Below are 12,660 nucleotides of genomic sequence, written 5' to 3' on the forward strand. Positions count from 1 at the left end.
GACTGGCTGGTGCGGGGGCCACTCAGCCTCGGAGGAAAATGAGTAGCTATGGCATATAAATGCGCATAGCGACCGGTGCCAGCATGGTAGGTAAACATTGGATTTTAGGATTATTGAGATATTGGGAAAATCCTACAATGCTGCAGTGAGCACCAAAGTTGTGACATAATAACACAAAGAAACTGCATTTACATTATTAACTGCATTTACATTCCTATTTAAACAGTATGAATAAGCAACATTATTGTTAGGTACCTACATTACTTCAAACTTAATAAAGGTACTTATAGAAACTAGCTTCTCTGCCAAGATGAAAGGTACTTACCTGTGCCCGCAGTGTGGTAATGTCTTCCTTCTGCCAGCTCTCCGGTCCTCCAGATTCCTCCAGCAGATGTTCCAACCTCTGTGCTGGGTCCTCCACCTGCTGTGAGTATGTACAATGTTCTAAGTATTCACTTTCTATAATGTTTTCTGCCGCAATCAAAAGTCCACTGATTAGTACAAATATGAAAGACCTTTTCAACTTTTCTTGAACGATCACAATTCGAAACTGCTTTGGCATTGCTTCATGAAATAATCTTTTACATCCACGTCTACCCGGAAACGAAAAATTTGGTCAGATTTTTTTTTTTTTTTTTTTTTTTTTTTTCCCCGCCGGGGTGGAGTACCACTACCCTAATCATTCAGCAAATCACACGAGTACCCCAACATCAACAGGTTAACCGTTCTGATGAGCAACCACTCTGTATTGCAACTTGTCATCTAGTCACATCCGAGACATTCAACAACCACAGTCAGCACATTCCCCCTCAACAAACCACAAGAGTTCATCTTTACCAGTCCCCAACTACTCAAACTCTATCGTACCCCCCCCCTCAACCATGTTGTGTTTGAAGTTGCTATGCAGCTTGCTTGTGTTGGGCTTGGCGGTGGGCGCACCATCCGACATGGACACCGCACAGGCCAAGAAACGCGTCGAGAGGAACCGCAGACAACTGGGTGTGGGCGATGTCGACGCCACAAAACTGGATCTGGAGAACTATGGCCCCCTCAAGATTGTAGAGAAGAGTTTGGAGGAGAAGGATGGTGAGGGATCCAATGAGATTAATGGAACCAAGAAGATTGATGATAAGAGCATCGAGTATTATCATCGCAAGAACAAAGGTAAGGTGTATGAGATTAATGGAACCAAGAAGATTGATGATAAGAGCATCGAATATTATCATCGCAAGAACAAAGGTAAGGTGTATGAGATTAATGGAACCAAGAAGATTGATGACAAGAGCATCGAGTATTATCATCGCAAGAACAAAGGTAAGATGTATGAGATTAAACGTGCAACGTTGCTTAACTTCAGTGATCTATTGGGAACTGTGGTATTCAATCGTTGCTGTCTTCTCTTAGCTTCACTACAAATACTTCATGACTGGACTGCGAGCGGGTTCGATTCCCGCCAGGGGCGGATTTTATCCCGAAGGGATAAGTTTCGTTCTCGGAACGGCTGGCTTTCTCTTATCCCATCTTCCTTCTCGCTTCGATTTCGGGACGATAAAACCTTAGAAGTTACATTACTTTCTATCAAACGTAATGAAAATATCAACGAGTATTTACCTTCTTGTTGATAAAGTTGGATGGTAGGGAGGCTCTCTTGTTGACCTGTTGTTGATGTGTTGTAGTTGTTGTAGGCTGACTGGCTGCATCATAGGCCAGATCTTCTTTGGATCCGAACTCAAACATGCTGAACCTGAAGAAGTTAAACAAAAGAATTATTAAATTTATATAAATAAAACAATTAAACGATATAATATAAACCCATATAACAAAACAAAGTTGATTAATTATTGACCCAACCCCGTGGATGAGAGGTTAATACCAGAGGCGTTCTCTACCACCCAACTCTCAAGTTAGAAACACACTACCACCACGTCACGTGAAGTCATGAGATTTGAGAAGTCAGAAAGATGTCATTCAATGTTTGCCGTCATGGGTCAGAAGGATGTAGTTTAAGTACTGTTTTGCAATCTCGTTCAGGACAGCCACACTAAAATGACTTTGTAATGGAATGCTATAGTGTGTTCGAAGACCAAGATATTGCTTTGTTGCTGATGAGATGACATTGATAGTGGCAAAATTGTGAATTCATATAATATTGATTATAAATACATAGCAAATTGTAGATTTCGTAGATATTGAAATAGATGGAATTTTGAGTTTAAAAAAAGACATATTGCTGTAGGTACTTGAATAAATAAACAACCGACCAGATTTCTTTAAATTCTGCTTGATTGCTTCGTCACTTATGTCGTTCCCCTTCGTACATTTTATGACTTAAATTGTACTCGCTCTAGCCACAACAGATGGAAGATAATTAGGAGAATTTGTCATTTTATATGACCATTGTAAAGGTGGATTTCCACCAACGCGACTTTTGCCGCGCGACAGGGTCGCGCGGCAAAAATCGCATAGTGGAAACGTGTCGCGCGACACAGCCACACTATCACCTCACGTGAGCTCACGTACTCACCTCTTACTCCCATGTTTCAACTTGGCAATGTTCTCCTCTAGGTGGGGAGGATGTCTCAGTATACTCCGCGGTAGGGGAGGGCGGGGTGGTGCACCCTCATCCGTGTTGTTAGAGAGGGAGTGTTGTCTCTTGGGTAACTGAGGAGGTGTCTGCTGCAGCATACTGGACTCTGAACTTATTGAATCATACCTGAGAACCCGTGACGTTAGAGGTTAAGATTTTACCGGTATTTTTTAAATCGATTTATCTCCGGATCTAGAAGTCGTAGAAGAAAAAGAAAAAATCCCTAGTAGTTCCTCATTTTTCCTCCTCTTTGACTTAGAAACCTTACCTAAGTAAGCGCAACTGTTCTATTATCAATACATTATTGGTACAGGTAGGGCCATCGGCTTTAATAAACGCCCTTGGTCACTGCGACCTGGTTAGATCTTTTGTGACACATATCAATACATTAGCTAACTCACCTATAAATGAAGAGCGGATTATTACTCGGTGCCTCTTCATTGAGTATACTGGAAGAACCTCTATATCCCGATGAAGGTGCATTAGATGAACTAGTTGACTCGTCGCCACAACTAACAGGTCGCTTCTTACTGCAGAATAATGGTACGGGCACTTCCTCCAACAAATGTGCATCGGATTTCAGATGGGCTTCGATTTCGGGTAGATCCGACAGTATTCGGGTGTACTCGCGAGGTAGAAGATAGATGAGGGAGCTCCAGTCTTTGACGTGACTAAATCCTGAAAGGGAAGTGAAATAAAAGTGGAATAAGTATGGAAATGAAATATTTGATGTTGTGAACAGCGTTCACAATATGTGTGACCATAGCAAGTCTTTCATCTGCTCGATCGTTGTATCATCTCTAATATTTCCTACTTGTAATGCCGCCACTCATCGCTAATTACAAGCAGGTACTCAATCGTGCCTTTGTTTTGTAAAATAAAGCTTGAACATTTCTTCCCCCAAGAGGTTTGGTTTGATAAACTGATCTTAACAACGGAGATTTTTAGGATAAAGTTAGTCCAGGGCAGGAATCAAAACGGCGAAATAGCTCTTACAAGACAGCACTACTCTCCAAGTTATCTAGACTGGTTAGGAGACACCCTTTGTTTTGAGAAAGAGAAATAAAAGGGGAAAATAAAAATATAAAAATACTTACCTTTTCGTTTGAGAGTATCAATATCGACACAGGACATGGGCCGCCCCCTGGAGGCGCCGCTGGTTTCCTTACACACCAGGGGCGGCGCTTGCTCACACACCGGGGATGGCTCGAATTTCTGCGGCCACAGGAACACATTGTTCAGATCCAACTCAGTGGCGTGGTCCTGTAGGAAGGAGAGGTCGGGCAGCGTGTAGTTCGGATAGAGGACGTACACCTGCTTCCCGCCGCCCCCGCCAGACGCGTCGCTCCGGGACTGAGTCTGAAAATAGAAATGAACAGAAGGGCGATTGTTTAATGGTGAATGAAAACTCAATCTTGTTCTCATTTTTCTTTGTCCTATCCCGTGTTCAGACTTGGTCGGTGTTTTTCAATCTCTCAATCAGCTCTAGAGTTCACATTCCGACCCCAATTTCATTTAGGGTCGGCAAAAGTTCTCTTCTTGACCAAAAAACAAGTGTATGCGGAGTAGGTACGGAGAGATTTTTTTTTTTTTTCGCAATGGACGTGTTATGACAAATGATTAATCACTACCAAATGTTGTGAAACGTATTCCCTCTCATATTCTTAATTTCTTATTCACTTGAATAATATTACTCACACCAGAAAAGCTGTGCTGAGTCGGATGATTATTTCCCATGAAAAACTTTGGTGCCATAGACATCAACTAAAACTGAATACTAGTTAGTGGGTAATCCACTAAACCACTCAATCATATTACATTTAGTGGAATAGACTTTGAATAATTCTGTTATATTTCTTCGAGGGTAAAGGACTTTACATTTAAATGGTTATACGAATAAAATATTTATCACTATCTATACTTTCTGTATTAGTATAACTGTACATCCATCAAACCATTAGTATAACACTACTATCATTAGTATAACTATCTGTAATTTCTAAGGAAGTTTTTTTTTAGAATAAAATTCGAAAGAAATAAAATAATTATATTTCAAATCAATAAAATCACTTCATGAGAAAGCAAACTGGTCTACAATAATTGCACTTTGTTAGATCAACTGAGGACTCCCAGAGTGTTATCTAATGAAACAAGCAGGGTGTAATCTATAGAAATATATGCGTCATGGATGTAACTGGGAATAAAAACAGTACGTCTATGAGTATGTACAATGTTCAGTCTTCACTTTCTATAATGTTTTCTGCCGCAATCAAAAGTCCACTGATTAGTGCAAATATGAAAGATCTGCCGTAACACTATTTTTATTTATTTCCAACTTTTCTTTGACGATCACAATTCGAAACTGCTTTGGCATTGCTTCTTGAAATAGTCTTTTACATCCACGTCTACCCGGAAACGAAAAATTTGGTCAGATTTTTTTTTTCCGCGGCCAGGATGTGAACCCAGCACCTCCAGTGGCTCTTAACCAATAAGCTACAGAGGTGGCAGTTGAGAACATTGAACGGCTGTAGACCAGGCCATAAACCTAGACCAATATAGTATGGATATGATAGGCAAAAAACAAACTAAATGATAATGATATTTCTAATTTTGATCCCAAAAAGGAACATAACTAGATTGATATGGGAAAATCATTTTGGAATGCGATGAGTTCCGTGCTTAATCTGCAGTGTACTTATTAGGTAGTGGGTACATTATAATTATGTTGAACATAAATATGTGCCCATGTAATTTCATGTATTGTGTTACTAGATGTTTCCTCTCACCTAATATGAAGTTTCTAGTTCAATAGGAATTGATAAGATGAGAAACTAATATTGTTTCTCTCCCTAATACTAAGAAATGCAATAAAATATCAAGAAATACATGGAGATAAGCCTAGTGCATTGCAAACACTGACCAGCCTAAAGTTTCCAGGGCTATACGGAACAAAATACCCATACAGATATACAGAACAAAATACCCATACAGATATACAGAACAAAATACCCATACAGATATACAGAACAAAATAATTTCTCTCCCTAATACTAAGAAATGCAATAGAATACCAAGAAATACATGGAGATAAGCCTAGTGCATTGCAAACACTGACCAGCCTAAAGTTTCCAGGGCTATACAGAACAAAATACACATACAGATATACAGAACAAAATACACATACAGATTAAAGAACAAAATACACATACCGAACAAAGTACCTATACAGGTTTACAAAGTACCTAAACAGCAATCATGAGAAGGAAAAGAAAAAAAAATCCAAAACCGATTGCCATCAAGAACATTTTCGACTATTTTTTTATGGAAAATACAGCCAATACAGCCAATTAGAAAACCGAACACAGAATCATCAAGATATCACCTACTACAAAAACTTCTAGTTGGTGAAGAAAAAAAAAAAAAGCTGTTGGAGTGAAAAGATGGAAATGTCAAATGTCTCGATTTTTTACTTTCCTTATTTGGACTTTGGAAACTCAATCAAATGAATTAAAATTTTTAAAAATACCCGAATAGCTTACCTTATTGGTACTAGCGGATATATTCCGGGCACTGGTCTGCATACTCTTATCAAACATAGGACATTGCTGTGAAACGATGGAAATGTCAAATGTCTCGATTTTTTACTTTCCTTATTTGGACTCTGGAAACTCAATCAAATGAATTAAAATTTTTAAAAATACCCGAATAGCTCACCTTACTGGTACTAGCGGATATATTCCGGGCACTGGTCTGCATACTCTTATCAAACATAGGACATTGCGCCCGGTGCCATACCCTCCTCCCCGCCACTGACTCGGTATCCTTACTGAGCGTATCCTGTGAACTCTGCCCCGCACTAGCAGCCCGCACGGTCGGCCGGTTCGTATGACTGGAGAACGAGTCTGTACTCTCACTCATTGCGGGGCCATGGCCTCCTGCCCCGCAATCACAATAGCAACTCCCCCCAGCCGAGGTCTGCGAGACAGACAGATGCTCCTCATTATCCACACGGCCTTCATCCTCCTCCGCCATCTTGTTTTCCAGTGTTGCCGTCGTGAGCGAATCGAAACTGTAGTTCCCATTGTGCTGAGTGGCCAGGTAGTTCTGTTTGTTCAAATTCTGCCCGCCAGGTCGCGTGTTCCATGTGGCAACGTTGCATTTGTTCACGTTCGTGATTTCCCCGCACGGCGCGCCCGTGTCGCCCTCCTCATTCCACGACATATAGTTCTCGTTATTGTTATTGTTGGCAACACTGTGTGTCGTAGCGGCAACACTGTTATCCAGATTATTCTTCTGTTTGATGAACAGTTTGAGGAGACTGAAGTTGGGTTGATGAGAGGGCGTGGTCGTGTGTTTCTTAGGCGCGTTCTGATTGGAGGAGAGCTCGGGAGGGGGCGTGCTGGCAACACTGTGCCGAGGAGAATTGACAACACTGGAGGAGAAGATGGAGTCGGTGATGGAGTTGATGGAAGAGGACTGCTCGATGTCGAAGATTTTGATGGGGACATCTGGAAATGAAGAAAGGAAATGACTTTGTAATGGAATGCTATAGTGTGTTCGAAGACCAAGATATTGCTTGGTTGCTGATGAGATGACATTGTGAATTCATATAATTTTGATTATAAATACATAACAAATTGTAGATTTCGTAGATATTGAAATAGATGGAATTTCGAGTTTTAAAAAAGACATATTGCTGTAGGAAATATGTAGGTACTTAAGTAGGTACTTAAATAAACAACCGACCAGATTTCTTTAAATTCTGCTCGATTGCTTCGTCACAAATGTCGTTCCCCTTCGTACATTTTATGACTTAAATTGTACTCGCTCTAGCCACAACAGATAGAAGATAATTAGGAGATTTTTTTCATTTTATATGACCATTGTAATGCCCACTGGGTTTACTAAAAAATAATTTATAAACATTAAATACCCTACCTCGGTGCCTTTGCCTACCTCGGTGGTGTAGTGGTCAAGGCGCTCGCCTGGTAAACAGGAGGGCGTGGGTTCAATCCCAGCCAAGGTATGGAATTTTATCCTCAATATAATTTGAGAATTTGACCACAATAATAGTAGTAGCCTACTGCTGGAGTAAAGGGACTTTACAGTCCTATGCGAGCAGTATAAATAAGCACTATTATTATTATTACAACTTTCTCTTCCTCCTACTTTTTCTCCTCCTCCTTCTCTTTCCAGCCTAGTTCGCTTGGTTGGTAGCGCGTCTGCCTTGTGAGCGCTAGGCCGCGGGTTCGCTTCCCGCACGGGCGGATTTCGTTCTGAACGGATAATGTTCAGCTGGCTTTCTCCTATCCTGTCTCCTTCCATTTCGGGACGATAAGACCCTAGCAGTTACAGTTCCCTCTATGAAACCTCTTTTTTTTAATCTCAGTCTTCTTCCTCGTAATCCTCGTTCAAGACAAGACAAAAATCAAATTGGGTCAATCTTATCCTTTCATTTCAAAATCCCAACTAACTTCCACTCTTTCTTTTATTTGACATGAATTTCTGATAAAACAAAATGCGAAACTCTTTGTCTCTAGAGATTGCGTGGGCTAAGACATTTTTTGATAGAAAAGATCAAAATGTCGAGTTTAGTACTTCATAAAAATGGGACATGTTGTATGTATGTGTATTGCTCCTTGAGCCCGATTCCCATCAGAGATGTGTAAAGAGTGTGTGCTGAGTTATACAAAAGAACTACTCTTCTCCGTGAACTACTCAGTTAATGAGTCAGATCCTAATAATTCTTGTAACTCACTCTTCAACTTCTTAAGGTGTGTCGAAACTTAGTCGAAACCTTGAGCCCGATTCCCACCAGAGATGTGTAAAGAGTGTGTGCTGAGTTATACAAAAGAACTACTCTTCTCGGTGAACTACTCAGTTAATGAGTCAGATCCTAATAATTCTTGTAACTCACTCTTCAACTTCTTAAGGTGTGTCGAAACTTAGTCGAAACCTTGAGCCCGATTCCCACCAGAGATGTGTAAAGAGTGTGTGCTGAGTTATACAAAAGAACTACTCTTCTCGGTGAACTACTCAGTTAATGAGTCAGATCCTAATAATTCTTGTAACTCACTCTTCAACTCCTTAAGGTGTGTCGAAACAAAGTCGATCGACGAGATAAATCTATGTTGTCGAGAGGCAGTGTGGACGGTTCAGTTGACACCTTTAGAGCTAGGGAGTTAGGATCTGACTCATTAACTGGAGTAGTCCTCTTAAAAGAGTAGTTCTTTTTATCTCACTAGCTCACTAAATCTTTACACACCTCTCGAGGCAACTAAAGGTAGAAACACACTTCACGTGAGCTCATGTGACGATGATCGTAGTGTGTAGACTGATGAAATCTTCATGCAGTGTGTGTGCTCATCAGGCTTCATGCCAGAAATGACAGGTCGGACTTGACAGTTCAAAACTGACAGGCGACCTGATAGTGTATGCCCGGCCATACGAATCTAAGAGAAATTTTACCATCTTCTTCTTATTCTTCGCCTTTTCCCGTGTTCAAACGGGGTCGGCGTTTTTCGTCAGCCTCTCAATTCGCTATTTGGTTTTGGCTACAAATTTTACAAGTGGATGAGATCAACACCCCGGTGTATGGCCTTTGCTATTTTTTTAGCAAGGGAAATTTCCCTCAGATACTTATCTGATTTTGTACTTTAATATTTAGTTATTATTTTAGGATATGTGTCAATTTTTTACTGTACAAATAAAGGCTATTACTATTACTATTTTCCTGTACAAGTGTACATAAAAAAGGATTGATTTTTGACCTGTGCTAGAAATAGAAACCAAGCAATCATTTTACCTTAAACTCAAGCACAGTATTATCAAACGTCTGTCCTATGGGGGTGGAGTTATTGTTCCCTGACGGTACTCGACTCAGCATCCCATCACCTCCTGTAGGTTTCATCTTACTCCACGTGGTGAGTGGTGAGTCAGAGTTACTCATCTCCGGGTTACTCACTCCTGAGCCGCGCAGCTCAGACATCCATTTGGGTTTCGGTTTGTCGGGCTGAGTGACTCCGCCAACGCCACAGCCTTGGGACTTGGAGTTATCGTCTGGAAACGGAGAGTTTTTTGAGTGAATGAGGGTGGTTGTGTGGAACGCCAGGGCTGTATCCAGGCTTTTGTCGAAGGGGGGCCCGAGGGTCCAAATTTCTGGAGTCTGGCCCACAGTACAAGAGAAAAATGAAGCTCGAGCCTCCCCCCTCCCCTTAATGCGGCCCTGTGAAACGCCGATAAGAATCAAGCGCGCCGGGAGGCGCGCGAACGTCAAGAGTTCGCAGCACCGCCCGGCCTATATTAACACGAAACAGAATTTCAGCGTTTTTCCCCTGAATGGTTTTTGAACGGCTAAAGATGAGAAGCTGAAATTTAGATTCGAGTTTGATCTTTTAAAATAGGTACCTTTTTTGAAGTGCCTACTCGGCAAATTTCGACCGGAGCCAGGGTCGGCCCCCGGGGGGGTCTACCAATACCTACCTGAAGACTCATTGGTATCTGAAGTCATCATGGTAGACCCCTGGAAGGCGATGGTATAGTTGTGTTTATTCGGATGTTGACAGGTGATCATCATCTCGTCACAATCCAATGAGTCCACACTGTATGTCCCCGCGGGGGGGAGTGAACACTCCTTGACTGGGGAGAAGAGGGGGCCGGATTTGACCAATGAGAGAGCAGGATCCTCGGTGGAGGAGAGAGGGGAGGTGGAGGGGGAGGAGGAGAAGGGGAACTTGGAGGAGGAGGAGGTGAGGAGAGAGCGAGACACCGAGGCGAACATCTCTCCTTGTCGCTCCTGCAGAAGAGAGAACAAATTATTAAACGAATGAAGTGCATGCCAAGTTTCAAATCATCAATTTTGTTCATTAATGATAGAATAGAATATACCTTATTTATACTACCAGCATAGGACTGAAAAGTCCCTTTACTCTCGCAGTCTAAACAAGGTCTTATATATTTGATTGGTAATAACATAAATTTACTGAGCAAAATAACACCTAAATAGCTAAATACTAAATGGAATTAGATATTTTAGAAAATTGGACTATTTCAAAATTGATTCATTAAATTTGTGAAGCTCAAGATGGAAGAGAAATTCATTCAATTACCTATTATTTTTTACAATAAGCTAAGATATATTGCCCAAGAGGTGATAAGGTCTTCGTTCAGTGTTATTGCCCTTATGATTGTATTTGCATAAACAGTTCAGGCCGAAATCCGTGCCAACTTTTTCAAAATTTATAATAACAATAAAAAAACATCATTGAAAATCAATGGGAATATTTCAATTTGAAATGTTTCGATTAACGCGTTGAACTTCGGATCTGGAGGTTAGTGGTTCGAATCCAAGTCAATTCATGAGTTATCAACACTGGGGAACGATATTTGTGACAAGCGTTTAACAATGCTCAACACAATAAAAAATTCCTTTTTATCAATTTCGTTTGATAAAGGTATAACGTCATTGCTAAGGTCTTCAGTGACGAGCTATACGTCTTATTTAGACTGCTGGGATCACATTAACCTCACGCAGCCCTAGTGGGGCCTGGAAAGGCCAACAGCACGTGATTGCCCAAATACTGGGTCCAAATTATGCCTAAACTTCTTTTTTCAGTCCATCAAATCTTTTGATCTTACCTCTTCAATATGGGTTCTAGGCAATGTCGATTTCGGTCCACTATGTTGCGTACGCACCTTACTAAATAGAGTCGCGCCTTTTCTCGAACCCACAACCTGTAGACTACCAGACTTACCTGTATATCCCGCACACACATGGGTGGTAGACTGTGCAGCAGACTATGTATATCTTCATGGTTAAAGTCCTCCATGTCTACATGGGCAAGATTGGCGTCCAAATCCCGAGCCAGGTCATCGTAGCACGAGGCAGACAAGATTGAGGACCGCTGCAGACTCGAGCTCTGCCCCGCACTAGCAGCCCGCACGGTCGGCCGGTTCGTATGACTGGAGAACGAGTCTGTACTCTCACTCAGTGCGGGGCCATGGCTAGAACAACCGTAGGGTTAACAAAACAAACGTTAAAGTAGGGTAGAGTTTTATTAGCGCTCCGCCTAGCCATGTCAAAATTTGACGGCGCTACTAAGAGATATCATACACTCAGAAAAATGGACCCTCATACAAATGAACTCTACAGAGCCTTATACGGCCCAACGGGGCCCAAAACTTAATGAGAAAATTTCCTAGCATTAAACAACGTTTTGACCAAGTCAAAGTTCATTAAAACGCTGCGCCCTGTGGGAAAATTGGGATAAATTTTCAGACCTGGGAAAATTTTCCGTCTCGACTGGGATTTGAACCCATAACCTACCGGTTACTAGTCAAATGCACTAGACCACCCGGGCTAGAGTAACGACCTCAGGTCCCTACTTTATATTTACTTCATTCTCGTGATATAAATACCGACTGAGTTGTAAACAATACATCACTTTGGTCCGTCAACAATCAAGTGACACGAGTTTTTTTTTTTTTTTTTTTTTTTTTTTTTTGGAACCATAAAACTCATAAGACTCACACGATGGAATTCCGGTGTTACCGAATGACAATACAAACATGTTCTTCTTGAAATATGTTCTTCTTGATAGAAGAGAGACAAAGTTTACCTCTCTTTTACATCCATCCCTATTGGGGAACGGAAAAGTTAGGTCAGAAAATTGCTGCTCCGGCCGGGAATCAAACCTAGCCCCTCCGCAATGAGAGTCATTGCTCCATTTGGTTGTACTTTAGATCAGCAGATTTCTGACTCACTACTCACCCATAATCCAGGAACCACTGATAATCTATATTGTCCTGAATAAACTCCAGTTGATTCTGCTGACTCGATGTCAAACTGTCTGTACTTCGCATCGTATTATAGTTTAGATCAGCAGATTTATGACTCACTAACTTGCAGGGTGTATGAGTGTGAGTAGGGGTCCACAAAACTTGTGGCAAAAACCCTCACATTTCTCAATAAATCACCCGTTTAAGTTGTGGTACGGTAAATTTTGTACACCAACTCACCCATAATCCAGGAACCACTGATAATCGATATTGTCCTGAATGAACTCCAGTTGATT

General features: G+C 41.3%; 1 protein-coding gene across 1 annotated transcript in view; it reads right to left on the reverse strand.

Annotated features, from left to right (window-relative positions):
- Window positions 1-12,448, reverse strand: part of LOC103515543 — a 40,160-nt gene extending 27,712 nt beyond the window's left edge. Inside the window, exons 1-10 of the mRNA XM_026828210.1 lie at window positions 12,357-12,448; window positions 11,341-11,590; window positions 10,070-10,382; window positions 9,393-9,646; window positions 7,401-7,416; window positions 6,302-7,095; window positions 3,685-3,946; window positions 2,989-3,265; window positions 2,525-2,713; window positions 1,612-1,744 (exon numbers count right to left, since the gene is read on the reverse strand). Of these exons, the coding sequence (XP_026684011.1) occupies window positions 1,612-1,744; window positions 2,525-2,713; window positions 2,989-3,265; window positions 3,685-3,946; window positions 6,302-7,095; window positions 7,401-7,416; window positions 9,393-9,646; window positions 10,070-10,382; window positions 11,341-11,590; window positions 12,357-12,448 (2,580 nt within the window). The remainder of the gene's footprint in view (window positions 1-1,611; window positions 1,745-2,524; window positions 2,714-2,988; window positions 3,266-3,684; window positions 3,947-6,301; window positions 7,096-7,400; window positions 7,417-9,392; window positions 9,647-10,069; window positions 10,383-11,340; window positions 11,591-12,356) is intronic.
- Window positions 12,449-12,660: the final 212 nt, after the last annotated feature.

This window comes from Diaphorina citri, unplaced genomic scaffold, assembly GCF_000475195.1.
Source record: "Diaphorina citri unplaced genomic scaffold, Diaci psyllid genome assembly version 1.1 scaffold1368, whole genome shotgun sequence".
Taxonomy (NCBI): Eukaryota; Metazoa; Arthropoda; class Insecta; order Hemiptera; family Psyllidae; genus Diaphorina; species Diaphorina citri.